The sequence below is a fragment of the Rhizopus microsporus genome (genome assembly GCF_002708625.1).
Source record: "Rhizopus microsporus ATCC 52813 unplaced genomic scaffold scaffold_1, whole genome shotgun sequence".
NCBI lineage: Eukaryota > Fungi > Mucoromycota > Mucoromycetes > Mucorales > Rhizopodaceae > Rhizopus > Rhizopus microsporus.
Window position 1 is genome coordinate 2,242,790 of NW_019671916.1, and position 25,944 is coordinate 2,268,733.

The window sequence follows — 25,944 nt, forward strand, 5'->3', positions numbered from 1 at the left end:
ATTGTTTGCTTTTTTTTTTTTTTTTTTTTTTTTTTTTTTTTTGCACAACATTGAACTCAAAATCAGCGACTTTCTGAAATGGTTGTATATCTTGTAAACCTTGGTTATAGGTGGAACCCTACAGATCAATCGCTTAATTACTACCTTTATGGAGACCTGCTTCCGACTAGAACCTCCTTTTCTTACCTTGGGGTCCCTTTTCGTCCTGGGGGTTATCTAAATACATTCGAGCTTCTTACAATATAAACAAATCACTAGCGACCATGAATCAATTAGCTATGACTGGACTTAACCCCAATGGCCTCAGCCGGCTGCTTACTACTCGTTTTCACAAACAAATGGTCTTGCTATTAGCAAGGTTAGCTCTCTTTTGCTCAACAAACTGGAAGACGCCCAAAATATGTGCCTACATAGAATGCTTGGTGGTTCTTGCAGATTCTCTATAAAAGTAATGCTACAACTGATGAAGTTGCCAAATATAACAGAGCGTACCCATATACTACAAGCGCAATTCCTCTTACGATCTCTGTCATTGCAGATGATGCGCTTCTGACTTACTTACTTCCACGTATACGCCTCTCCACAAGTCATTCACAGTGGTATACTATATCAAAAACGCCACTGTGGAAACGTTGTGCGCAATATACTGATATACTAGGCAAACGATTATTAAAGAAGATACGTCTTCAATATCTGCATGACAACTTAGAACAGCGGCGTACTGCATGTAGCTCAAATCTGCTCTCACTGTGTCGCCCAGCAATCTCTTTGGATCCAATCCTTTGGTTGCTCATGACAAGGCTAGAAATAAGCCGATGCATACGGTGGCGTCTTGGTTGGTTACCCAGATATAACGCCACTCACTGCCTTTGACACACCTCACAGCTCCTTACAAAAACAATATGCCATATATTGCTTCGACATGCATCACTGTCTACAAATACCGAAAACTACAACTGACCATCTGTTCCTCCTTTTAAATAAGCTTCCCACTCGAAAACCATGCTCCTTTCAAACAAGATCGTTTTGGACTATCAGATGGCTCGTGATCTGCGCTACCTTACATGAGCTTGATCACCTATACCATGAAAAGGAGCCACCATCACCATCTGACCCAGGGCAGAAACTGCTTAAATGGTTATTTAATTCTTCATAGCAGCGTTTTTAACACTTGTTCCGTGAATCTGTCAGCCAACGCATTTTTGCCCTCGAGCCCAAAGGGATTTTTAGATACTGTCTCACAACTTGAACTGGCCAGGGCAAAAAAACGATATAATAAAATATCACGTGTTCCTTTTGGCCTTTCTATTTTATAAATAAATAAAATTGTTTAACCGTACATCTTGTAACACACGCACATAGAGTTTACCTTGTTACTAAAAATGGCTTTCTTAGGCACAATTCTTACATTGATTTCTATCAGCTAAGCATATTTAACATCATAAAAAAAAGTTGTAAATGGTTGTAAGAAATTGTTTATTATAAAAAGAAATGATTATTACACAGAAAAATGAGTTATTTAATTAAATGCAATAGGAGGCTGTCTATTCAGACGAATCCTCTCTTGAATATTCTTCATATCTGGAACACCAACTTCAGCCTAATTATTATTTATATATAAATACTCGCTGCATTGATAGGGTTTTATGTTTTAGTACCTGAGCACTGTTATCGTATCCTGTCATTGATTGATTAGAGTTTTTATCTGTCGAACACCTATAAAACCCACAGCCCTACGCATATATACATATGTAAATATAACATTTGGGCCATTGAGTATATGCATGAAATACCTCAGACCAAGAAGATCGACAACACCAGCAGAAACTGTATCCACAGTAAGAGCAATCTACTTTATTACAACCTTCATCTCTATTGATCATTATCGAGCAGTTTGGACATTGACGGCTTTGGATTAGGTTAGTTTACTTGGTTTTTTTTATCTTTATCTTATTTTACCTGTTTTGTAATGTCCACACGATTGTCTTTTTGACTTCATTTGGCAAGTTTTTGTTATTCTTTATCAATTTTCTCATATTTTCATCACAGGTCAATGAAGCGTGTGCATCATAACCACAATGTAAGCAAATAGAAGAATGACAAACAGAACTGCAAAGTAGAAAAAAAAAAAGGAGGGGTTAATAATACAGCCAAAGTGTGTATATGTGTGTATGTGTGTGCAATTACCAATTCATGCTTGGGAAGAAGGATATATGGGCAAATTGAAACTGTTTCCAAATTTCTGGTCTCAGTGCACTTTTTAAAAACAGCAATGATATTTGGTATGAATAATGATGTTGATACTGTTTGCTTGAACTATAATGTGTAATATGATGTTTTTCAAATTTAAATAAATCCTTCATCATTGGCTTATAGACACTAGCTAACATTGTCTCGGTCATGTCTTGTTGAAATAACTGAATCCAGTCATAGATTACTGCATGGTCTTTATCATTCATATGTCTGTCTTGTTTTGGGCACGAGGAGATCATGGTGGTCAGGATGTCACAGATAAAGCTATATACAACATGAGTAACTTGCATATACAAATAACATTTATACTTGCCTCGTTTGTTGATAAATAGGCTGATGGGTATCTTGATGTACACAAGGGGTTATTTCAATATCACAATGAGGACAAGCACGAGAGTAGCTTCTATAAGGCTTATTGTACTTTTCATACAAGTCAACTACCCTCTTTGGAACATATCGGCTCCATTCATGCTTTGGTATGATTTCACTACAAACAGGACACTTGATTATAGTCACACTTAGGCCCCATGATGTTTCGACAACTTGAACAATGTATCTAAGTTTAGATGAGAAACAAGGGTTCACCATCATTATATAACTTTACTTTTCAAAGCAATCTAGACAAAATTGATCTCGACAACTTTCTATACACAAGTTATGCTGCGCATCAAAGCAGATAGAACATCGATCAACAAAGATTTCCATTGGATCTTCTTCTTCATAAGAACTAGCAACAGATGAACTTTCGTCTTCTTGATACATTTTTAAAAGTAGAGAAAAAAGAAGAAAAAGAAAAAAAGAGAAAAAGAAGAAAAATTATGTTCACACACAGGGACAACGTAAGATAACAGTAAAAAAAAAAAAAAAGGTTTTCCCTGTGATGTCTAGTTGACAAATCATACGCATTGATTAAATTCATGCACGACCTTCACTATGCCCTCTTTTTCGGACTTCTTTTTTTTTTTTTTTTTTTCTTTCTCTCTTTCTTATGGCCACTTCAACGCCTGATTTTGCGTCTGACCCACGCATGAAATTGAATGAACAAACAGGAAAATGGACTTTTATAGCTGACGATGGTGTTTCTTATGAGTATGATGACAAAAACAATGCATGGTTTCCAATGGTATGTTTAGCAAATAAGAGTTCACTGTTCTCTAAAACAAACAGTTCAGTATGACGAAAAATTGGTTCAATCTCAATCGTCAATCTATGCTATTGAAGGTGTAGAGGAAACCGTTCAGCCTAAAGAAAAAAAGAAAAAGAGATCAGCTTCGACTTATGATGACACGTCTGAAAAGAAACAAAAGCAAGACAGAATTACCTCGGTTTATGTCACAGGTCTTCCAGCTGATGTCACCGTGGAAGAGATTAAAGAAAAGTTTAGCAAATGCGGTGTCATCATGGAAGATCTGGAGTCAGGTGAACCCAAGATCAAGATCTATAAAGATGAAAACGGTAATCCAAAGGGAGATTGCCTTGTAAGCTACTTTAAAGAAGAATCTGTACCGCTAGCTATTGAGCTATTGGACGAAGCAGAGTTAAGACTAGGCGATAGTTCAACCAAAATGTCTGTATCGAAAGCGGTGTTTAAGGAAAAGAAAGATCAGCAAGGGGATGCAAAAAAGAGAGTCAACAAGACAAGGGCAAAGAAAAAGATGCAGCAGTTACAGCGAAAGTTGGACTGGGTCGAGGATGAAACAGGGAAGAAACAGGAAAAGTTTGCAAAGATTGTTATCTTGAAAAATATGTATACACAGGAGGAACTGGATCAAGACCCAGCTCTTCTGCTTGAGTTAAAGGAGGATGTACGTGAAGAGTGTGAAAAGTTGGGTGAAGTTACCAATGTTATCCTTTATGATGTAAGTGCAGGTATCCTTCTTATAAAATCCATATGAGCTAATACCTCTCTCTCTTTGTAAGAAATCACCAAATGGTGTTGTATCTGTTAGATTTAGAGAGAAAGAAAGTGCTGAAGCATGTGTTGCGGTAAGGAATGTTGAAAACACAACTTGGATTGTGGCTAACTCTTTTTAAATAAAAAAGCTAATGGATGGTCGCTATTTTTCTGGACGACAAATTAGTGCGGAAATATATGATGGTAAGACGAGATACGAAAAGACAGGAGGCAAACAAACAGAAGAAGATGAAGAAGCGGAAAAGCAGCGCCTCGAAAGATATGCCAAATGGTTAGAAGAGCAAGGAGGAGAAGAAAGTGTAAAGACACCATAACTTTATTGTTTAAACAAATAAATAGAATATATACATTTCATTGACACCATTATTAACGTTGTTACTGTTGCGCTTGTGTGCCTTTGTTCATGGTATTCTGTTCCTCTTCTTTCTTCCTTTGATCTTCTGCTTTCTTGTGAAGATCCATGATATTACCGACAATGCTCAAGAGTCCATCGAGATACCAAGGGTCTACGTTTTGGTCACTTTTAGAAAAAATAGCATTAGGCTTGTTTGTTGGAGCAGGTGCTTCAAGGCTGCTTGGAGTAGGCGTTGCTAAAAGAACAGGCATTGAGGAGCTGAGATCATGGTAATGAAGGACCTTACTGAGAGCATGTTCAACCATATGAATAGGGTTTTGGTCATTCTCGAGGAAAGCACTATAAAGTGATTCTGGATGAGCTAGGAAGGTAGGCAAGGCATTGCGAACATGACTGGCAGATGCCTCCTGAATGGAATGAGAGGCGCTGGGAGCAATAGCAGAGCTATGTGTACGAACTTCAACACCCATATCTTTCAAAAATCCTTGTACATTTTCCATAAGATTATTCAAAAAGGTATCCAACTCAGGGGCAGGGGCGCTTTTCTGAACTTCCCTGCTACGTGCCTTTCTACTAGACATCTGCTTCATGTAAACAGCTCCAAGAAGCTCGAGACGGTTTTGATTGGTCAATTGGTTGATGTCAAAGTAATCGTTCACGACCATAAATTGATCCTTCTCTGATTGTTCGAAGAGAGCAAATACGTAGCGATGGCTAGGTATAGGTGGCGTATAGTGGACCTGAGTACGTGCTTCGGTTTGTCCAGCCTCGTTACCTTATTTAAAAAAAGACTTAATCACTGACATCAGTATATTATGGGAAAGAATTTACCATGAATGTTGGTCACTATCCAATGATAAACACGTGTTTGCGCATCAAACTAATGTAGTTTTTTAGAAGGAGCATGTGTTAACATAATGTATAGTCTTACGAGAACAACAGTATATTGCTTATTATCGTCCATTAGCTCAAATGATACTTGGGGAGACTGGCTGACTTCTTCTGCGGCGAGCTCCATACCATTTTGTATAGGTTTACCTTGATAAAAGACTTGAAGGTCTACCTTGGGCTCAAATTCAGGAAAGACTAGTTTCAATTCATTAAGAAGGAGGGCTACCATCTATTAATGATGGCATGAATATACCTTTCGAAGTGATCTTTCCATCGGCCAGCTCTGTCTTTATCCTACTGGCTACTTCAGGTGCCAAAGCGTTGACAGTTGCAAAGGCAGCAAATATCAATGTATAAAAACGAACCATGATCAGTTTTTTAAGAAAGAAGAAGGAAGTGCATGTGTACATATTTATATACAGTAAAAAAAACAAGAGCATATTTTGCCTATAAACATATTTTGTGCTTAAATTCTTATTTATTCATTTTTTATGCCAACGTCCAATAGATCTTCATCTTCCAACTCGGTATCGTCAATGGTCGTATTGAGATCCAGTGATTCACCTTCAAAGTACAACTGAACATTTCCTGTTACTTTAGTAATCTTCTTGTACATTTCAACGACAGCAGATAGTCGAGTCGTCTATCGTCATGGTTACTTTAATATATTCAAAGAGAATGAAAAAGATTAAAAACTTACTGGTTTGACTCGTACACGGATTTCTTTTTTATCGTTGCCCCTTAATTTTATAAACAATGCGTTGTCTTCCTCATTTGTTTCTGTTGTTTCCTCTTCCTTTGGCTCTGCCTGACTCAGCTTTAGTTTCTCTATCCTTTCCTTTTCATCTCTCTCTAGTTTCTCTTCCCATGCCTTGATTGTATACACATCTACACATATATGAGCATCTTTATAAGCATTTCCTTCACATTCTCTCTAAACCTACACATCATATGAGTTTCTGATCCTGTCATTCCCACACCAGCCGGCGTGCCTCTTAGAAACACCTTGCCTTCTTTATACACCAGCACAATATCGTCCTTTTTTAACTTTTTATGATTACAAAAGATAGTCAATATTCTATCAAACTGTTCGTTCTATTGAAGGGAATCAGTGTTTCTTTTCTACTGCACATCTTTGCATAATTACATTCATCACAATAACTTTCATAGGCTTTTGTAGCTTTTCAGCAATTCTTTCAAAAGCTTCATTGACCAATTGCTGTTTTGGTATAACATATTGCAGTTTGATGGTTATCTTTTCTGGTTGATTAATAGACGTTGCAGTTGACTCTGTCAGAAAAGCTGCTAAATCAGGATCGAGATCTTCAATGCCGTCATCTAGAAGGGATATGTCTGATTCTTCGGTAGCTGCTTGTTCGTCCTCTTGCTCGTCCTCTTGATCTTCATCGGAAGATAATCTAAAAAGATGAGTTGAAGTGGCCGTTATATAATGTTGATAATCCTTACAAAAGAACTGTGTCCTTATTTGATGCTAACGATGATTCTGCAACTGTTTGTAATGTCGATTCTGCGTTTGATTGCTTTCTCTCTAATGTTTCTTTTTGCGGTGATTGTGTTGCCTGTACATGCAAATCCAATTTCTCACTGGAATCTTCAATTAGTATGTCGGGTATAGGTTGTTTAACTTCTTTAGATTGTTTATCTGGATCTTCGTGTACATGTTTAATAGTTTTCTTTCGTTTATGCGAGTTGTCATTGTCTTCTTCGCTTGAAGAATCAGAGTCGTCCAATCCAAAGATTCTGCCTGCGGATAGAAAATGAGTGGAATGTTCAAAATATATTTTATCTATTTTACGTTTATTTAAAGAAGCTACAAAGGATTTTTTGTTGCTCAAGTTAAGAATATCAAAATCACTCATGTTTGAAAAAAAGAATTGCAAGCAACTGTCTTTTTCCCTTCTCAGTTGTTCTTATTCACAATTTAAAGTCACGCTCCTTTTTAGGAAACCTCACTCTCTCACTTTTTTCTCTCTCTTTCTCTCTTTCTTTATTTGCTTTATGAGTTCAGCATTTTATTCTTTTATTAATTCCATCACCAATTCCATCACTTCTAAGTACGATATCAAGTCGCAGATTTCAACATCAGGCTTATGGAAAATATATAAAGGCGAAAGGAAGACAACAGGAAAAAAAGTTGCGTTGTTTGTAAGTTTGTTTGATTTTCTTGGCCTCCCCTCTTTTGGCTAAGTTTATGACTATAGATATTTGAAAAGAAAACACTAGACGGTGGCTCATTTAAACGAGATAGATCAAGGCACGATACCGATGTGATATATGATCTATTAAAGAAAGAGGTAATGAATGATAATAGGAACAAAAGAAGCAGCTATTAAATTTATACTCAGGCAGGAAACTTGGCAAGGCTAAGACATCCTTCCATTCTTGAGGTTGTTGAGCCTGTTAGTGAATCCCGCAGCTCGATCGTATTTGTGACTGAGCCATTGATAGGTTGCCTGACACATCTAGTGAAAAGTTCTGATAGTTATTCTTCAGAATCAATAGAGCAGAATTTGGATCTCGATGAATTAGAGGTTTTTTTGATGAAGGCAATCTTTTATTTTTATCTAACATCCAACAGATCCAAAAAGGTTTACTGCAAGTGGGTAAAGGGCTTCAATTTCTTAATGATGCTAAAGTAGTTCATCACAATCTTACAACAGACGCCATTTTTGTGAATGCCAAGGTAAAGCGTATATTCATAAATATGGGACAAAGTTTTGACTATTTATAGGGAGATTGGAAAATTGGAGGGTAAATGAATACAATAAAGAAAGAAAGAAAACTAACGCGTATCACAGCTTAGGCTTCAGTATATTCTTAAATAGTGAGGCGACACCGAGAAGTCATGACAACAGTGAATTTCTACCTGAAGCCTGCCAAATTAATCTTGATTATGCAGGTACACGCGTGGTAACATAATTTATGCTAATACTCATATCATATTAGCCCCTGAGTTTATTTTAGAAAACAACATCTGCCAAGCTAATGATATGTTTTCTTTGGGCTGTTTAGCCTATGCTGTTCACAACAAAGGCATTTCACTATTAAAAACATTCAACAATTATCATAGCTATGAGAAGCAAGTCAAAACAATCAACAGTCAGTCATTGTCCAATATGCCACATCATCTACAGCAAGTACTTTCTTTGCTTCTGGCGAAACACCCAAACCAACGAATGACGCCAACAGAATTTCAAAATTCAAAGTATTTTGACAATTTGCTCGTTTCGACCATTAGATTCTTAGAAAGCTTTCCTGAAAAGACAAAAGAAGAAAAGGCACAGTTTATGAAAGGATTGGCAAAAGTACTAGGTCAGTTTCCTGAACGCGTGATCAGAAGAAAGGTAAAAGAACCCTACCTTAGCCGTTTGTGTCATTAAGAGTTATTAGATATTACCGTCATTGTTGGAGGAGCTAAAAAACTCTCAACTATTACCTTATACTATACCCAACATATTTATTATCTCTCAAAGATTGACTCAGCATGAATTTTGCGAACTAGTACTGCCATCTTTGAAGCCTGTTTTTCTCGTAAGAGATCCACCTCAGAATATGATTGTTCTATTGGAAAAGTTGGATATACTACAATCAAAAACAACCAGAGAGACATTTAGAGATGGTAAAAAGCTTATTCAAGTTTCCTCATATTTTGTGTATTAACATGACGGTAGATGTCATGCCACTTGTTTATGCTGCTCTGGAATCACCAACAAACGTCGTTCAAGAAAGAGCGCTGCGAATGATTCCTTCACTATCAGAGTCATTAGATTATACAACCGTGAAAAGTTCATTGTTTCCTCGTGTTCAGGTACGTGTGTGATCTTGGTGTATTGCCTTTGTTTTAACTTGTAACATAGGCTGTGTTTGCACAAACTACAATTTTATCAGTGAAAGTGAGTACGTTGATTTGCTTTCATTCAATGATCAAAGTTTTGGACAAGTTTACAATCCAAGAAAAGCTGTTACCAAGCTTGAAAAATATCAAGACAAAGGAGCCTGCAGTTATGGTAAGCGATACTTCTTAAAGAGAAGAGGATCATGAACTCAAGTATATATATACATAATGTAGCTTGCTACATTGGCCGTTTATGATGAAATTGGTAAGACAGCTGATAAGGAAATTATTGCTACAGAGATCCTACCTCAACTATGGAAAATGAGTTTTGGACCACTACTCAACCTGGAACAGGTAAAGATATAACAAGGATAGAATGTATGAGTGCTTACACCAAAATCAAATCACACAGTTTCAAAAATTCATAAAGACGATACGTGACTTGACCGACAGGGTAGAAGAAGCTCATATTAGGCATTTACGAGAAGTGAAATCACTAGAAGAGCAAACCAAGAGTGTTAGTTCCTCTCCTCAAGTGCAAAATGTTGCATCAGACAATGTCAATTTTGAGAGCCTCGTACAAGGTAGCAGCACTTTAGCAGTTAATAAAGTGACAGAAGATGATTTCTTTGGAAAAATGACAGCTGGAAGCAATAGCGTGCCCGCATCTCCCAAAAAAGCCACCTGGTCTTCTTCTTCTTCTTCTTCGACTCTATTAACCCCTTCAAATGCAACGAATAGTAATGTGAATAAACAGCAAACGACAACTAGTGTCTCTACCTGGAGTATGCCTGTTCCCGCACTTACACCAAGTCAAGCAATGCAGTCTAATGGATGGAAGCCAGTAGAAGCAACAACAGCCATGGGATGGAATACGCTTCAGATTAAGCCACCACCTCAACAAAACACTACATCCAATCCTCTACTGCCCATAAATCAAATACCCATGACCAACAGCAGTAGACCTAATTACAGTGCTTTCAAAGAATTGCAAAGTAGCAATGCTGCTCCTTCAATACCGACATTACAGCCTTCAAGTATGAGTGTCCTCCAGCCTACGATAGCATCCTCCAATTCACCATCAATGAACACAACGCAAAGAAAGATAGACATACATGCGTTTGATCCTCTTGGTTAATAAAAAGAAATTCTTCTTAACAAGACACTCTTTTAGGATAGTCTAGAATCACATAATGATTCTGTTTTCAGCACTCAAATGAAATTATTATTGTTCTATTTTTGCTGGTCCGTCTGATCTTTCTTTCAATTTGTTCTATTTTTATATTTATCTCTGACCACACATTGTCGCTTTTAATGAGTCACACAACATAAGCTTGGACATTTAAAAAGTAGGTAAGAAAGTTACTATCAAAAATGACAAGTTGGCTAGAGAAAAGTAGTCTCTCCTCTCTTTCGTAAACTATGTTCTCTATTGTCAATCATCATTATGGTTCGACTATTTTGATGTCAACAATAAGTCTAGGCTGGGTACCTGAACTTTGTGTTCCATGAGTAGACCCATCTGCCAATGAAAAGTCAAGTAACTCCCTTTTTATTGTCATTTATTGTATAAATTAGTGTTACATCTACTTGTCAATATGCAGCAAATTCTATTTAAACTCTCCAAGAAAATAAAGATAAACATCTTGTTACTGTAAAGAAAGGTAGTAGACAAAAGACAAGACATTCACAGGTTCCCTGACCAAATGATTTTGAAATCTATCCTATGAAAATTTTTATGGTTAAAGTTGTTATTGGAGAAGTTTTTTAGTCATTATCTCAGTCTTTTGTATAAAAGAGAGGCACAAATCAATTCCTATTATATCAGCTTTCTTTATTCCTTTCCTTTCATTGTTTATACATTAACCTCATTCCTTTAACTTACACATATGTTGACTTATTTCATTCCTTTCCTTACTTTATGTGTTTGCATGACTATTGCTGCACCTGTCAACTCCACAAGCACAAGCGATCAGCCTACGATCATTGTCAAAAATCAATGTAATTCTACCTTGAAAGTCGGTTACTCAAAGGATGTCGATTACTTTGGCAAAGTAGTCAATGTCGCTGCTGGCAGCACATACACTATTCACCCCCCTGTAGGATGGAGTGGCCGTGTTTGGGGAAGAGAGAGCTGTTCTGGTGACAGATGCTTCGACTCTGGTATGGGATCTCCTGCTTCTCTTGCTGAATTCCACTTTTTGGACTCTGGAAATACCTTTTATGACATCTCCTTTGTCGATGGATATAATTTGCCTATGGTTGTTGATCCTGCCTCCAAGAGCAAATCTGGGGATACTGATGGTCGTATGTGCTCCAAACCAAGCTGTAAGAAGCTTCCTGAGTGCCCTGCTGGCTGGGAAACCTATGACGATGATGGTAATGTCTCTGGCTGTAAGAGTGCTTGTACCAAGTTTAACACTGATGAATACTGCTGCACTGGTGCTTACAATGGTCAAGATCTCTGTTTCGGTAACCAATACACCAAGCAAGTCAAGGATGTATGCCCTGATGTTTACAGTTATGCTTATGACGACGCAACCAGTGTCTTTATGTGTGGTACAAGAACCTTCACGGTTACTATCTGCTAAATGCTATATGTGTTCTATGCACTTTTTTAAAGAATAAATTTTATCAGGCAGCTAAGCTAGCTTGTTCTCGATACTATATGTACACTTTTGAGCATTGTTTTTATTTTCATCATTGGCCATATTTAGCCCTAACGATAAAAGTTTTATGACTACTATTGTTGTTGGGCCCATTGCTCATGACGATATGCTTTGTGGAAAAATAAATAAAGCAGGAGAAGGCTATAGATCTGCGACATACAATTTCAGGTGCATAACCAGTCAAATCAAGACATGATAGACATTTACTTTAGAGACTCTATTAGTTGTCCCAAGAAACTATAATAACATGCCAAGTGGTATTACGTCAAGAGCAAGCATTGGTTCTCCTTTTCAAAGAAGAAAATATGTAAAAATAAAAACGATGTAAAGAAGTGCATTCATTTACGATTGATAATATTGAGAGCAAGGTGGGGCTTAGGTAAAGCCGCATCTTGTTCAACATAGATCTTTGTAGATATCTAAGCCTAGGATCTCTATCGATGCAAGGTTCTATTATTAGTTCGCAGATAAAATAATAAATTTCAGTACCCAGAGAAAGAGTCGTGCTGTTTTCTTGCATCTTATCAGCGCAGTTTGCTTTTTTTTATTATTTGTGACACTTTTCTTTTTTTCTTTATGGCTGCTATACCAAAAGATTCGACATCAACTCGAGCAAAACTAGGAACAGCTTGCTACCGATGTAGAGGGTTTCGGTAATTCGAAATCAAGGAGAGAAAACAAAGAAACAATACTAATGAGTACGATAGACATGCTTGTGACCGTGCGAAACCATCTTGTTCTCGATGTCAACGACGAGGCATCATTTGCACTTATCCTGAGGCAGCACCTACGTTAAAGAAACTTCAAAAGGCAACAGAGACTTTAGGAGACAGAATTAAAAAGTTCGGTGACCTATTAAAGACAACAGGCGAACATAATCACTTTGCCAAGTCAAATAACAACAATAAAGGTATCTCACTCCAATGGCTTGCTCAGTCACGTTCAACCGTCGCACCATCAACAGAAGCATATGCATCGTCCGTTCTCTCGGCTGAATCAGATACAGTAGCTTCCACCAGCTCGTTCTCTGTCTATCCATGCTTAAAGTGCTACAAGGACTTGCAACCTTGTGACTTGACTGTCCCTGGTTGCACTCGTTGTAGTGCAAATGGTTATGAATGTATCTATCAAAAGACAGAGCCAAAGGCAAATCATGTATCTCAAGTGCTAAATACGATGAATAAAGTGATGGATCAATGGCAAGAGTCAATTGATAAAATGGCAAAAGATTTTGCTCAAAAGACTAGGGATTTTGGACAAAAGGTAGATCAATCATTCAAGAAAAAGCCTATACAGCCGTTCTCTTGGAAGATAACAACCACAAATAAAGGCTTATCTGTAGAAAGCAACGTTAATTCATTCAATGATCTTTCAAAGCTAGTTGACCAGTTTAAGAAGATTATGCATATATCCACACCACGCGATGAACTACCCACTGCACCCAAAGTGTTGGACGAAACAGTGACAATCCCTGGTTATGAGTGTTTGGATGATACTAGCTCTATCCATACAGCATCCACCTTTTCGTTTAGTATTCTTAATAGTGCACATCCTCTGACGGATCACAAAGGGCTAGTTCCCATCGAAGTTACACAAGAGTTGACCGATAGTCTAGTCGAGCTTTACTGCAATACACCTTGCTGCAACACTGTCCGTCTACCGATTATTAATACAACAGAGTTCTTAGCTCGGTATCACGATCCGGAAAAACGGCCCTCACAATTACTCATCTACGCTGTATGTGCATCAACAGCACGTAGCGCCTTCCAATTTCACGTCTGGAACAGGCAACAGGAAGAATATAACATGGGCAGAGACATTTCTATGGCTTACTGCCTAAAAGGCCGTGAACTGTTGGCTGAAGTCTTTGATGATGAGCCTACCTTGGATCATTGTGTGGCTGTCTTTTTGTTGGCTTACTGTCATATGCAGAATGGCTATACAGGCGTCCTTTATATCTATGAATGGATCGCATACAACATGGCTCGCGGCCTAGGTCTCTTTGATGAGCATCGACAGCTCAGTCAACAAGAAAGTATGCTTGCATGGTGTCTTTACTACTACAACACGTGGTACAAGGTCTTCCAAGGCGACTCTTGTTCCTCTATCCAGTTTCAGCCTCGCTCTCCACTACCGCCTCTTCCTCCTAAGCCAAACACGTTGGAATGCACCCCACAGGACATGGTGGATTATTATATTCATACAGGATGGCATTACATGATTCGATCTCAAATACTCCGCCAGGAAATGACAAGCTGCTTGCTTTCGGCGCAATCAAGCGAAAAATCAAATAGCGTATTGACAGCCAACCTGGTGGCGTTACAAAGCAAACTGGACGCATTCTACGACTCTCTAACGCCTGAATGGAAGAAATTAGACATCAATTCAAAACAGACAGACGAATGCCCCGATCTTTATTTATTAGCTAAATCTTGCATTACCAATGTCCATGTGGACTATCATATCAACAAGATCTTACTCTACCAAGCATTCTCTCCAGTAGATCATTTCCCAACAACCTCTACTTCATTACAAGCTTTACATACATGTCTTAATTCAGCTCATACAATTACGATTATTATCAATAATTTAGTGAGCGAGCAAGATAATCAGTGCAACGTTCCTTTCTTTGGCTTAGTCTTTGCCAACATGGTCTATATCAAGTTATTATCATATCATGATGATCATCCTTACCGTGAACTAGCAAGGCAAAGCCTCATTCAGTCCCTGGACACATTGAAAAGATCAAAAGCATACATTTATGATATTGACATGAGTACGAATTTACTTCATGTTATGGAACAAGATGCAATGCAAGTCTTATAATAATTTATACTACTATTACTACTACTACTAATAATAATAACATTACTCTTTACTCTAATAAACTTTTCATCCTTAATTATTATTTAATAATAATTAACTTTATATATTCTTTATTGTAAAAGTGAGAGTTATGCTTACTATTTAAGAAAGATATGGTTAATAATTAAAAAGATGTATCTTAAAAATGTGTGATACTAGGGGCACTGCAAAATTCAAAAAAGGTAACACTCCTCCCAAACTACAAAAACATTTAAACACCACAATAAAACACTCTATTGCTGGATAGCTATTATCAGCAGATTGAGAGCAAAGCTAGAATATATCAAGGTCTTTTTTTTTATGATACAAGATGTAATACTATGTGTGAGTATACAATTCTAATTGATTTGGTAGAAAATACCCAAATGTTGTCAAGCAAAAGACATACTATATGTAGATGTTATACGACTAAAGGTTCTACTTGCAACGTAAATCCAATATTCTTACTTTTTAAAAGCAAATAGTCAACATATAATAAGCAGCAATTATAGATATCCTCAGTGCATTACTAAATCATGATTGCTGATATAAAACCCATAGAGTGGTAGGGCATATACAAAGCAAATGTTCAAAGCACATTTTATAAATTGTTATGCCATTTTGAATTGGCATTCAAGTATAAACCGAATTGTATAATACACTTTTCACTTGAACAGCCTTCAGTTTGGTGGGAGTATTGCTTTTTTTGGGATTTGCAGTACCCTCAGTATTACTCTTAAAAATTTCATTGTGTCCCTTTGGAAAGAAATCTGTTGGCATTGATAAACTAAATAAGGGACAGGAATAATTTTAAAGAAAATGTTCCTTTTTCGTCATTCATCCCCCTTTTTATTATTATTATTACTCTCTTTTTCTCTCTTTCTCTTCACTCTTCTTATTATGAAAACTTTATCCGTGCAAGCAAACAAGGTCACACCAAGTTCGTTGGTTTTTGATGACCATTTTTTTAAACGCTTATATACAAACTCAAACCTACCTCGCATTATCCTGCATAGGCCTATTCAACAAAGAATTGCATATGACACATGGTATCGAATTGACCTAAGGCTCGTAACTGAAATGGGGCTCACTATCAATTCGCATGACGTACCCATCACCTTGAGTTGTCATATGCTCATGAACTGTTCTGGTTACTATAAACACGTTACAATCCTGAAATCTCGGGCTATTTCCTCTGAGAATGCATGGGAGCCAGAGGTTGCCAAGTCGGAAGGGTTTAAAGCCCAGCATAGTATTGGAGGACTAGAGTACCGACTGACCACATCTCAACATATACCAGAGGATCAACCTTTCTTTATTACACTTCAAGTCACAGGTCAGGAATCAAATATTCTGCCGCTATGTGTGGGTCCCGTCTGGGTTAGTAATGAAAAACAGGAAATACTCGAAAAGAACGGCGACAGTTGGGCACATGAACATATTCAACAAGAACAACAACAATGTCGACCTTTAAAAGCCGGACAAGATCAGTATTTCTTGGTAAAGGAGCAGTGGGATGACGGTGTACCAGGCAAGATATGGGATTCAGCACTAGTCCTTGCTGATCTCTTGATCAAGAATTATAGCCTATTGGTGGGTAAACGAATACTCGACCTCAGTGCTGGTACGGGTTACATCGGGTTAGTGATTGCTCAGTTATTCCAGTCACTTCCACATGAAGAAACGCAAAAGGGTTGTCCTCATATAACATTAAGTGACGTTCATCAAGCCTTGGACTTAATCAAGGCTAATCAAAGGCTCAATAACATTCATGACTCAGAATACTTGAAGATCGAACCACTTCATTGGGGAAATAAGAGCGACATTAAAAAGATATGTAGTAAGCAGCCTAGAAATGAATTTGATATCATTATTGCCTCAGATATTATTTATAGAAAAGATGACTTTGTTAATATATTGTCAACATTTCGACAGCTCTGTTCTCCCAGCACAATCATCTTTATGGGCTACAAACCAAGAGGTTTGAAGCAAAATGAAGAAAAGGAATTCTTTAATACATGTGACAAATACTTTGATGTTCAACTAATAGATTACACCAAACAAGACATGGACGCCACCATATATCATAGAATGGGAGTCAGACTGTACAGGCTACAGCTAAAGACTCACTTGCTAGGTTTTAAAGGTAGAAAATAAACGCATTTTGGAATTCAGATTCATATAAGACAGCCTTAACACCATTCGCAATCTGAAGGGTTGAATAAAAGTATATTTGTGAGTAAAGCCTAAAGAAGAGGCAACACCCATCGTTCAAGTTACATTTATAATAGAGATCATCTTCTGTCATTGTATTTACTGAGTTGTTTGATTCTACGCTAAAGCCGATACCAAACGTTACGACAGCATAAGTTTATTGGGCCTGAAAAAAAGGACGTGATTTTATTGATTAAATGAAATTTGATAAATGAACAACAATAATCTCTTTTCCTTTTTGCTTTTCTTTTTGCTTCAAATGAAAAGACATTCTACATCATCCAGTTCAGAAGGACCTTCAAAAGACGCAAAGCTGAATGAGTGTACAGTATTCAATCTTGTTCATTACCAGTCAATATTTAACACTACTCTGGTATAAGTACAGTAACACCAACTCAAGATGCGCATTATTCCAGCACAGTAAATCAAGAAAGTGCCTCTTCTTCCTCAAGGGAACCAGGGCCTTCGAAACGAGTAGCTTGTGCCCAAACAAGAAAGCAAAAGTACCTGTTTACAGCCCTGATGAAAGAGTTGAAAACTTTGTAATCAAGACGTCCTTACCTAATGTTTGTAACAATCAACAACTTGTTCAGTATATCAAGAATCTAGCAGATTATACCGCTAAAGTTTTATTTGTGGGATCCCTTTTTGCCAATTTCATCTTCATCAAACTGCTCGATGACGATCAGGCTATTCCAATTATTGAACAAAGTTTATTCACAAACATATTTGCGGTAATGACTGGAAATGGAAAGAAAGCACCACACTATCTCAAAGAATACTTCACTCTTTTCTGTGAATTGACAACTATAGACCGCGACTCTTTAAAAAGTATAAATTACTCAATTATTCTTTCCATCGCTGGTAAGCAATACGAAATCCTGGTTAAAAATCACATTCACGAGACACACGAACGAAGATCGATAATGCATTTTCTGAATATGATGTATGACAACAATTCAAGTAATTGTTGTAAAGATCTCCCAGTGGCTTCCAGAAAAGCATTGGCATATTTCATTTACAAACAAAAACAAGGTTCAGAGCCATCTTGGCCATCGTCTGTCCCATGTAATAACTACTATAAAAAAATCGCTGAAAGCATAGCAAACATGTGGTCTAAATACCAACCAGATCAATATGATTCCGATACGCTTTACTCAAAACCTCACCTGTTTTTCAAATGGTTCTACTTTCTGTCGCAAGAAGTGCAAAAAAAAGCTTTTATTATGGAAAACGTACCCTCAAGAGTCGTCTCCAAAGCGTACGTGTATCGTAAGCTCAGAGAGCTTCCATTCACTGATGTTTTGAACAAAAAAAAAAGCTTAATTCTTTAAGAGAAGAAACATTACAGTCGATCAATTCCAACAAGACGTTTACCTCAGGAAAAAAACTAGCCAAGCTTACTCCTCAACAAGTATCAATAGTTCAAAATTTTATTGATAGAGTTAAAACAAGAATACAAGATGGCACGTTTACTCCTGCTAAATACACTGACAAAAGTGGATATCGTTTTTTTTATTGCGCTCATATATTCTGTTCAAACAAAATTAATCCAAATTGATGCTCAAGCTTTTTGGAGACTGGTGAAACAATGTGGCATACCAAATTACCCGAAAGGGAAGAAAGCCGAATCTGATTTGACTGATTTTTACGACAGCCAGGCTTATGGAAATTGGCGTTTTCTCAAGTTACCGCAACAAGCACAAATTGAAACCTGGGACTTGTCTGTTTTGACAAAATATATTGCAGCCAATTTCAGCGACAACGCCTCTCTTACTATCGATAAACTGCAGCAAAAAACATTTCTTTTACTATGTATTGCAACAATGTGGAGACCAAGATCCGATATCGGTACCTTACAAGCACGAGATGTCCACTTCAAATTTGATAATGATGCAAATCTCACTGGTGCTACATTGTTCATTAGAACTCCGAAGGATGCTCAACAGAAACATTCAACCTTGGGCACCTTATCCGAAAAGTCGAGGTGTCCTGTATTTACACTGTTTACTTTCATGGAAAAAACAAAACATTTACGTTCAGAACTCCCAGTCGAGCATACGGTGTTCTTAACATACGTCAACAATCTCAACAAAGTACGATCCATTCAGCTAAGCACAGTTGCAAATATTGTTAAACAAGCTATGCAAGAGGCTGGTATCGCTACACAGATATATGGACCTCACTTACTTCGTTCAGCATCAAGCACAAAAGCTGTCCAATTGGGTCACAAGATAGATGACGTTAAAAAACATGCAAATTGGAGTCTCTCCGCAGACACTTTCGAACGATTTTATTTCAAACCACCTCATCAAGAGAGGACAAGCCATTGTATAATGGGTTCAATTTTTTCTTCTTCTGAGAACAGTACCACATCTGAAGTCGAAATGGAGGCAACTAAGGTTGAATTAGGAACGACATTCAATCATACAGTTGCCGAAATGGAGACGAAAGATGTGGTACGACCCATCCCTTGGTTTCGCAGATTCTTCAACCAGCGAAAGTAACCCGCCCACGAGTCAAGAAAAAATAGAACAATACGCTTAGAAAGCTATAAAGAGATATAAAGAGATATAGAATATAGAAAACTTTGAATTTTATTGTTATTAATTTAAAACTACGAATAAAAAAGCGCGGCTCAGAGAGCTTAGTACCACATCTTTCGTCTCCATTTTGGCAACTGTACGATGTTTTCATATTTGCTGCAGAACAAGAAAATAAAAGGCATCCAGCATTCGAGCGCCTAAAAGAGCAAGCATAAGGCTTGTTCAAATCCATGTACAATTGACATAACACTTTTATACATCCGTACAGTGTAAGTTACCTTGTAAAGTTTAAAAATGTGCTAAATGTTTATTTTCAACAAAAACTCACAATTCACCATCAATTTCAATTTCATATCACAAATTACATCTTTCTTATTTTTCGGGTAAGATGTTATTATCATATTTAACTTGTTTCTAAATTAATGTCTTTTATCTGTAGTTCATTTTTATCTTGTACGAAACAGGTAAGCAGTTCGTCTAAAACTACTCTTTGATTCGTCTAAAAAAAAATCAACATCGTCTGAATTTGAAGTGTGAATACTGCACTGTAAACACATTCACCCTCCAAAATCTCGTTTTGTTTCCCGCAATCTTTTATACATGTCCTACTCGAGTGGCAGTGTTTCTACTGCAGACAATGTTGATTCAGAGACTTTAACTTATCAGGATCCAGCATGTGAAATTCAAAACCTGATGCGATGCTTCTTGAAAGAGCATACCGCCTACGATGTTTTACCCGTTAGTTATCGACTCATTGTATTTGATACTCGACTTTTAGTTAAGAAAGCACTCAATGTCCTTGTTCAGAATGGTTCATATTTATATAAACACTACACATCATGTGTCTTATATTTTTCTTAGGTATTGTCTCTGCCCCATTGTGGTCAAGCGAAACACAAAAGTTTTCCGGCATGTTGACAGTAGCCGACTTTATAAATTTGATACAGTATTATTATACCCACTCGTCCGTCGATGAAGCACTCAAGGAAATGGAGAATTTTGAACTTGCTCATTTGCGTAATGTTGAAAAACAAGTGGGTGCACCAGCTCCACAACTCGTTTCGATGAACCCCATGTCAACACTTTACGACGCTTGTAAATTACTGGCAGAAAGTCGAGCGCATAGAGTGCCACTGCTCGACAAAGAACCAGGCACTGGTACCGAGACTATCGTCAGTGTCATCACTCAGTATCGCATATTAAAGTTTATCGCATCCAATGTACGTATGACACACTTATCAGATAACGCAGTGACTCATTTTTTGTTAGTTTAAGCATACCAAAGCATTACGCCAGCCTTTATCAGAGTTACGGATAGGAACATATGAAAACATAGCTACGGCATCCATGTCAACACCTGTGATTCAAGTCATCAATATGTTTGCCGAACATAACATCAGTGCTGTACCTATTGTAGATAAAAATAACGTTGTACTGAATGTATATGAAACAATAGATGTGATGGTAAGAATACAAAACAAAAGACAAAAAGCAGGTTCTAAAGAGGATGAGATAGAGTATTGCTATATCTGGGAAATATAAAGAGTTAGACATGTCTGTAGGAGATGCGATGGAAGCAAGACCAAAGGACTACCCTGGAGTTCATACATGTACTCTAAATGACACATTACATTCTATATTCCGTACGATCAGAAAGCAGAGAGTGTATAGATTGATTGTGGTAGATCAAGATAATAAGTTGATTGGTATTGTAAGCCTATCCAATATTTTGGGATATCTTGTTGGGTATAAATCTCGTTAAATAACAACCTGCCATGTATTTATTTTTGTTTCTTTTTTTTGATGGTTTGTATGATACATATTGATAAATAATAAACACTGTCATATTTTATTATAAACATATATAATACACACGCTCTTTTTTTTCTTTATCTTTCTAACCAGGAGGAAGCATAGTGGCATCAACAGAATCATTCTCTTCGTAAGAATGTTCAGTTTGTGGTTCATAATGATCATGTACAGGTGATCTAGGCATGGCCATAACACCTATATTCATTGTTAATCATGGTTCTTTTCTTCTTTTTTTTTTTATATTCTTTACCTGTTCTTGATGCTTCAAGAATACCAAATGGCTTACAAAGCTTCATAAAGGAAGATAGACGTTCTGATTTGGCGCATAGTTCGATGATAACAGAGTCTGAGGAGACATCAACGACCTTACCATCAAAGAGACGTGTCAATTCTGTCAGAGCACGTAAATGTGAAAAGGTTTGACGAAGGGTATCGGAAGCAGCAGTTGGATGATCCTACAATCAACACAACGGGTTAATCCCGTATTATATAGTAGTAAAGAGAATCGTTTACCTCATGACGGCTCAAATTCTCATCTTCATATTGCACATCATCATCCAGTTTGGCTGTAGGCAATTGTTCATGTAAATGTTCAGGACCAAGAATAGAGACCTTGATCAACAAGAGTTCACGTTCAACCAACTTTGTATTTGTATAATCCAAAACTGCCCAAACAGGGACCTATTATCGACACATTAGAGATATATTTCAATAAATGTATAAAAACTTACCAAGTCTTCTAACTGACGTCTTGCCTGTTCGATCTGTACGTTACGGCCATCAAAAACGATGGTCATACGAGAGAGATCAGGAACTTCAGTCTTTGCGACAACTAATGATTCAATGTTGAATCCACGGCCAGCCAAGATACCAGATACACGACTGAGAACACCAGGTTCGTTTTGGACCAAACAGTTCAAGATATGACGAGTTTCGGGTTCCTTACTGGGAGCAGGTGTATTATAAAGAATGTTAGTGACAGCATCTTCGGCAGAAGGTGGTGGTGTAGCAGGAACGGGTCCAAAGCGGCGTTGACGGATATGCTTTTTGAAAGATATGGCTGATGTGGATGATGCAGCTGGACTTGTCAAGAAGCGTCGAGCAATAGCTGATGATTGACCGCTTGCCTATGATAATAATAAATCAGATACACTTCATTCATTCAAATCAAAACTTACAATGCGATTCGTAAATGATCTGATAAACATAAGATATACACACACAAGCACAAAAAGAAAAAATAAAAGGAAAGGGGAAAGAAGATTGACAATTTATATACTTTGTATGCTTTGTGACGAGAATTTGAATCATAAAAAATAAGCAATGCTTATTGGTACATCTCATTTGTGCTGCTGTTTGTCACTTTGAATAACCGACAATGACATCCCCCATACACACATAGGATCATTCTATTTGTTATGGAGCATACGTGTATTTATGCTGACAATCTTTTTCCTTTCTTCTTAAAAGTAGATCAGCTTTTATACAAGTTGAGTGTTATATCATGATTTTTTTTTTTGTCTACACACATATTATATAATGCTTTTTCTCATTGGATAAGCCTATTTTTTTATATATTTCTGCCTAACCTGAGTTGTGAAAGACACTTCTTTCCCTAGCAATGACTGAGGAATATGACCCTTCCAAAGACACTATTCTAATAATTAGTAAAGCAAGAGACAGAAAAGTAGTCGAGTTCACAATTGAATTAGCAGAGTGGTTGATCTTTACTCCTCGATTCGGTAAAGAACACCCTTTTACAGTGTAAGTAGATCTCGACAAGATCAGCAAGTATTAATATACACGACTTCAAGATATGTAGATGCACACTTGAATACTCCAAAACTATTTCAACGCCTCACTCATCCTGCTTGGCAAACATATCTTAAATTCTGGACACCAAAGTTATGCTATAGACAGCCAAACTTATTTCATCTGATTATTACTGTAAGCCTGCAAACAACAATCTTTTTATGCCTTTTTTTTTTCTTTTTCTTTTTTTGCTTACCATTAAACAGCTGGGTGGTGATGGAACGATCTTGTTTACTTCAACCCTATTTCAGTCTCATGTACCACCCATCATGCCCTTTCATTTGGGTTCCCTTGGCTTTTTGGCACCCTTCTTGTTTACCTCATACCGTAAAGAACTTGATAACCTGTTTGAAAAAAGACTTTCAAAGACACGACGAATGCGGTTGAGCTGTACAGTCTATAGATGTAAGTCATCTTTGGGTACTAGAGAGAGTAAAGAATTAGCAGAGGCAGAATGGATACAGAATGCATTAGGACAGGAGATATCCAAAAATACGACAGCATCAGGTCTAAAGTCTTACTCGGCTGTGCCTGGTCAAACCTTTCATGTGTTGAATGAAATCGTAATTGATCGTGGACCGAGCTCAAACATGTCTTTGCTTGAACTGTTTTCTAACGACAGGCATTTGACAACAGTACAGGCAGATGGATTGTGTATAGCAACAGCTACTGGATCCACTGCATATTCTGTAAGTGAATTGACATGTCGTACAAAATGCTGATAGTTTTTTGTGTAGCTGTCAGCCAATGGCTCACTGACGCATCCTGATATGCACTGTACCCTGGTGACTCCTTTATGTCCTCACACATTGAGTTTCAGACCGATGATCTTACCGAGCACAATGATTATACGAGTTGTTGTTCCCTTTTGTTCAAGACATACAGCTCATTGCAGACTTGATGGTCGAAATACAATCGAGCTGAAGCGTACGTATGCATATCGTGTAAAAGAAGGGGGACAGGCTGATAATTTAGCTTATATATATAGAGGGAGATCATGTCAAGATCACAATGTCACCTTACCCTGTCTATACTTATGCCTCTACTGATGTCAGCAATGATTGGTTTTCTTCTGTTCAAACCTGTTTGCAATGGAACGTTCGAAAGCGTCAAACATCGGCTATTGTGTCCAATGATTCATTGTTAAGCAAAGACGCGTACAGCAGTAATCGCCTATCTGAAAATGAGCAAGATGGTATAGCTCCTTGGACAGAGCAAGAGTTGGAGAGAGATTCATTTGTACCCGAGACTGAGAATGTCAGATCAAGATTATAGCTAGTAATAAAGGTGTATATGTAGCAAATTCTTTATTTAAGTTTGTTTGTTTGGAGTAGACAGGATCTCTTCTTCCTTTTGATTCACAGTCTCCTTTAAATCTTCCTCTAGTTTTGCTTCCTCAGCCATTTTTGTTTCTTCAGCTAGTTTTGTTTCCTCGGCCAGTTTTTCAGCTTCTAATCTAGCCTTTTCTTCTTTGGCTTCCTGCTCGTGCTCATCTTCAATAAGCTCCTGCTGTTGTTCCAACACTTCTAATTTCTGTTTGAATGTGCTTGCGCCTACTTGTTCAAGTACTTGGAGCTCAGCTTCATTGACAAGATTGTCAGGTAAACTATTGAACGTAGCCTTCAAAGCTTCTTCCATGGTCATACCATGGTCGGTATAACTGAAAGCTCTGGAAAGAATCAAGAGAGTAGAGGGTACTTTATGGTTCAAGTGAAGATCAAGCCATTGTGCTAATTCATCGCGCAAACGTGCAGGAGAGGTGCCCAGAGCACGAATACCTCGTGAGGCACAGGCATTCTGAAGTTCAGGCAGCGTTAAAGATTCGATACCTTCAGCCATGATAGCTTTGTCGTCTGCCTTGAGTTGACGCATTCTGCTTCTGATTTGATATCTCAAGAAGTTGTCTGTTCCAAACGAATGAATATTCATGTATCGGCACATGGATACTAATTGAGGTCTTGATAAATTATCCAATGTCAATTCATCTTCAAATCGCTTAGCAACGTTCAATAAATCCTCTGTGGATGCTTGTTCACCCGTAATACGAATCTAACATGCATAGGATCAATACGAGTGCATTTATAAATGGCTTAATCTACAGCTTACCTTTCTGAAAAATTCAGCAAACTCTTGGGCGGCCATTCCGTCTGTTGTGCCCCGGAATCCTGTTTCGGATATAGTTTCTTGAAGAAATTTAGCCATCTCTAAACGCACCTTCAATAACTTTACTCTCTTCTTTTCCTATAAATACTATATTAGCGAACCAACTCATACATGCTGTGTAATATGTATACCTCTTGTGATTTGCTTTCATAAGTACTTGGTAACATGTTGGGGAACAGCTTGAGGGCTACAGGCAGGAGCAATTCCATAAAAGGCACCACAATAAAAAAGGCAAATGGTACGAGACGCATAAGATCCGAGGTTGTACGGCGAAGCTACAGACCATTAGTAAAAGTTTATCGATTTTTTTTTTCATCACTTACTTGACGATGCTCTCTTCTCGTCAGCTTTCCTCCGTTCATAAGCTTCCAAGTCAATGAAGAAGAAATTTTAATTTCTAAACCAAGCAGCTTAGTACCATCCCAGTAGTGAGTCGCTTCTTCCTTGACTTTTTGCCAAACCGTCTTTTTGGGTTTAACTGCTGCTGCTACTGTTTGCTCCTTTACTGTCTTTGATGCTTCTTCGACCATATTGTTTACAGGTTTGATCTCGCTACGTAACAACTGACGAGGAATATGTAAGCCACGCTGAGTGGTAACATTAGGTTGAATGAG

The 25,944-nt window shown here is 37.6% G+C and overlaps 13 protein-coding genes across 13 annotated transcripts; 8 read left to right on the top strand and 5 right to left on the bottom strand.

The window, feature by feature from the left end:
- Positions 1–1,459: 1,459 nt before the first annotated feature.
- On the bottom strand, positions 1,460–3,055 carry RHIMIDRAFT_288620 (uncharacterized protein). Its single transcript, XM_023613583.1, has 7 exons — positions 2,858–3,055; positions 2,567–2,809; positions 2,188–2,517; positions 1,960–2,109; positions 1,794–1,908; positions 1,659–1,733; positions 1,460–1,600 (listed from the first exon to the last, which is right to left on the bottom strand). The coding sequence occupies exons 1-7, from the start codon at positions 3,013–3,015 to the stop codon at positions 1,520–1,522; spliced, it is 1,152 nt and encodes a 383-aa protein (XP_023471518.1). The 5' UTR covers positions 3,016–3,055; the 3' UTR covers positions 1,460–1,519.
- Positions 3,056–3,241: 186 nt separating this feature from the next.
- Positions 3,242–4,482, top strand: RHIMIDRAFT_195807 (uncharacterized protein; the record flags this gene model as incomplete). The annotated part of the gene is made up of 4 exons (XM_023606074.1): positions 3,242–3,376; positions 3,426–4,112; positions 4,174–4,239; positions 4,297–4,482. 4 exons carry the CDS (start codon positions 3,242–3,244, stop codon positions 4,480–4,482), a joined length of 1,074 nt encoding a protein of 357 aa, XP_023471519.1.
- Positions 4,483–4,543: 61 nt separating this feature from the next.
- RHIMIDRAFT_233236 (PEBP-like protein) lies at positions 4,544–5,782 on the bottom strand (the record flags this gene model as incomplete). The annotated part of the gene is made up of 4 exons (XM_023607915.1): positions 4,544–5,298; positions 5,355–5,403; positions 5,455–5,609; positions 5,668–5,782. 4 exons carry the CDS (start codon positions 5,780–5,782, stop codon positions 4,544–4,546), a joined length of 1,074 nt encoding a protein of 357 aa, XP_023471520.1.
- A 79-nt stretch (positions 5,783–5,861) lies between these two features.
- On the bottom strand, positions 5,862–7,309 carry RHIMIDRAFT_254850 (uncharacterized protein; the record flags this gene model as incomplete). Its single annotated transcript, XM_023611122.1, has 6 exons — positions 7,231–7,309; positions 6,882–7,179; positions 6,562–6,832; positions 6,359–6,509; positions 6,115–6,302; positions 5,862–6,057 (listed from the first exon to the last, which is right to left on the bottom strand). Coding segments are annotated over exons 1-6 (1,133 nt in total), but the record flags the coding sequence as incomplete, so codon positions are not given.
- Positions 7,310–7,424: 115 nt separating this feature from the next.
- RHIMIDRAFT_254854 (kinase-like protein) lies at positions 7,425–10,484 on the top strand. Its single transcript, XM_023611123.1, has 12 exons — positions 7,425–7,580; positions 7,637–7,729; positions 7,781–7,966; positions 8,014–8,118; positions 8,167–8,186; positions 8,234–8,334; positions 8,382–8,779; positions 8,826–9,054; positions 9,107–9,243; positions 9,293–9,442; positions 9,505–9,624; positions 9,683–10,484. Exons 1-12 carry the CDS (start codon positions 7,434–7,436, stop codon positions 10,406–10,408), a joined length of 2,412 nt encoding a protein of 803 aa, XP_023471522.1. The 5' UTR covers positions 7,425–7,433; the 3' UTR covers positions 10,409–10,484.
- Positions 10,485–11,063: 579 nt separating this feature from the next.
- On the top strand, positions 11,064–12,009 carry RHIMIDRAFT_254856 (Osmotin, thaumatin-like protein). Its single transcript, XM_023611124.1, has one exon. The coding sequence runs from the start codon at positions 11,202–11,204 to the stop codon at positions 11,859–11,861; it is 660 nt and encodes a 219-aa protein (XP_023471523.1). The 5' UTR covers positions 11,064–11,201; the 3' UTR covers positions 11,862–12,009.
- A 447-nt stretch (positions 12,010–12,456) lies between these two features.
- On the top strand, positions 12,457–14,816 carry RHIMIDRAFT_12510 (uncharacterized protein). The gene is made up of 2 exons (XM_023605458.1): positions 12,457–12,592; positions 12,647–14,816. Exons 1-2 carry the CDS (start codon positions 12,516–12,518, stop codon positions 14,763–14,765), a joined length of 2,196 nt encoding a protein of 731 aa, XP_023471524.1. The 5' UTR covers positions 12,457–12,515; the 3' UTR covers positions 14,766–14,816.
- An 845-nt stretch (positions 14,817–15,661) lies between these two features.
- Positions 15,662–17,022, top strand: RHIMIDRAFT_254859 (uncharacterized protein). The gene has a single exon (XM_023611125.1). It carries the CDS (start codon positions 15,684–15,686, stop codon positions 16,938–16,940), a length of 1,257 nt encoding a protein of 418 aa, XP_023471525.1. The 5' UTR covers positions 15,662–15,683; the 3' UTR covers positions 16,941–17,022.
- A 292-nt stretch (positions 17,023–17,314) lies between these two features.
- Positions 17,315–18,331, top strand: RHIMIDRAFT_310421 (uncharacterized protein; the record flags this gene model as incomplete). The annotated part of the gene is made up of 1 exon (XM_023614657.1): positions 17,315–18,331. The coding sequence occupies one exon, from the start codon at positions 17,315–17,317 to the stop codon at positions 18,329–18,331; it is 1,017 nt and encodes a 338-aa protein (XP_023471526.1).
- Positions 18,332–20,236: 1,905 nt separating this feature from the next.
- RHIMIDRAFT_195507 (CBS-domain-containing protein) lies at positions 20,237–21,305 on the top strand (the record flags this gene model as incomplete). Its single annotated transcript, XM_023606045.1, has 4 exons — positions 20,237–20,354; positions 20,405–20,763; positions 20,813–21,007; positions 21,060–21,305. 4 exons carry the CDS (start codon positions 20,237–20,239, stop codon positions 21,303–21,305), a joined length of 918 nt encoding a protein of 305 aa, XP_023471527.1.
- A 135-nt stretch (positions 21,306–21,440) lies between these two features.
- On the bottom strand, positions 21,441–22,563 carry RHIMIDRAFT_233244 (acetolactate synthase; the record flags this gene model as incomplete). The annotated part of the gene is made up of 5 exons (XM_023607916.1): positions 21,441–21,550; positions 21,606–21,810; positions 21,869–22,036; positions 22,087–22,482; positions 22,534–22,563. The coding sequence occupies 5 exons, from the start codon at positions 22,561–22,563 to the stop codon at positions 21,441–21,443; spliced, it is 909 nt and encodes a 302-aa protein (XP_023471528.1).
- A 381-nt stretch (positions 22,564–22,944) lies between these two features.
- RHIMIDRAFT_12549 (ATP-NAD kinase) lies at positions 22,945–24,460 on the top strand. Its single transcript, XM_023605463.1, has 5 exons — positions 22,945–23,119; positions 23,170–23,302; positions 23,374–23,856; positions 23,905–24,094; positions 24,156–24,460. Exons 1-5 carry the CDS (start codon positions 22,977–22,979, stop codon positions 24,440–24,442), a joined length of 1,236 nt encoding a protein of 411 aa, XP_023471529.1. The 5' UTR covers positions 22,945–22,976; the 3' UTR covers positions 24,443–24,460.
- Positions 24,461–24,478: 18 nt separating this feature from the next.
- Positions 24,479–25,860, bottom strand: RHIMIDRAFT_196123 (LETM1-domain-containing protein; the record flags this gene model as incomplete). The annotated part of the gene is made up of 4 exons (XM_023606096.1): positions 24,479–25,216; positions 25,274–25,408; positions 25,462–25,605; positions 25,654–25,860. The coding sequence occupies 4 exons, from the start codon at positions 25,858–25,860 to the stop codon at positions 24,479–24,481; spliced, it is 1,224 nt and encodes a 407-aa protein (XP_023471530.1).
- Positions 25,861–25,944: the final 84 nt, after the last annotated feature.

Bases quoted from the DNA above. Each gene is read 5' to 3' on its own strand.
- RHIMIDRAFT_288620 (XM_023613583.1), bottom strand. From the start codon at position 3,015: ATGTATCAAGAAGACGAAAGTTCATCTGTTGCTAGTTCTTATGAAGAA. The intron at 1,909-1,959 runs GTAAAATAAGAT...CCTAATCCAAAG, and splicing joins GTGTGGACATTACAAAACAG to CCGTCAATGTCCAAACTGCT. The intron at 1,601-1,658 runs GTACTAAAACAT...AATAATAATTAG, and splicing joins GATACGATAACAGTGCTCAG to GCTGAAGTTGGTGTTCCAGA.
- RHIMIDRAFT_254854 (XM_023611123.1), top strand. From the start codon at position 7,434: ATGAGTTCAGCATTTTATTCTTTTATTAATTCCATCACCAATTCCATC. The intron at 7,581-7,636 runs GTAAGTTTGTTT...TTATGACTATAG, and splicing joins GAAAAAAAGTTGCGTTGTTT to ATATTTGAAAAGAAAACACT. The intron at 8,187-8,233 runs GTAAATGAATAC...CGCGTATCACAG, and splicing joins GGAGATTGGAAAATTGGAGG to CTTAGGCTTCAGTATATTCT.
- RHIMIDRAFT_254856 (XM_023611124.1), top strand. From the start codon at position 11,202: ATGACTATTGCTGCACCTGTCAACTCCACAAGCACAAGCGATCAGCCT.
- RHIMIDRAFT_12510 (XM_023605458.1), top strand. From the start codon at position 12,516: ATGGCTGCTATACCAAAAGATTCGACATCAACTCGAGCAAAACTAGGA. The intron at 12,593-12,646 runs GTAATTCGAAAT...TGAGTACGATAG, and splicing joins TACCGATGTAGAGGGTTTCG to ACATGCTTGTGACCGTGCGA.
- RHIMIDRAFT_254859 (XM_023611125.1), top strand. From the start codon at position 15,684: ATGAAAACTTTATCCGTGCAAGCAAACAAGGTCACACCAAGTTCGTTG.
- RHIMIDRAFT_12549 (XM_023605463.1), top strand. From the start codon at position 22,977: ATGACTGAGGAATATGACCCTTCCAAAGACACTATTCTAATAATTAGT. The intron at 23,120-23,169 runs GTAAGTAGATCT...CACGACTTCAAG, and splicing joins AAAGAACACCCTTTTACAGT to ATATGTAGATGCACACTTGA. The intron at 23,857-23,904 runs GTAAGTGAATTG...TTTTTTGTGTAG, and splicing joins CTGGATCCACTGCATATTCT to CTGTCAGCCAATGGCTCACT.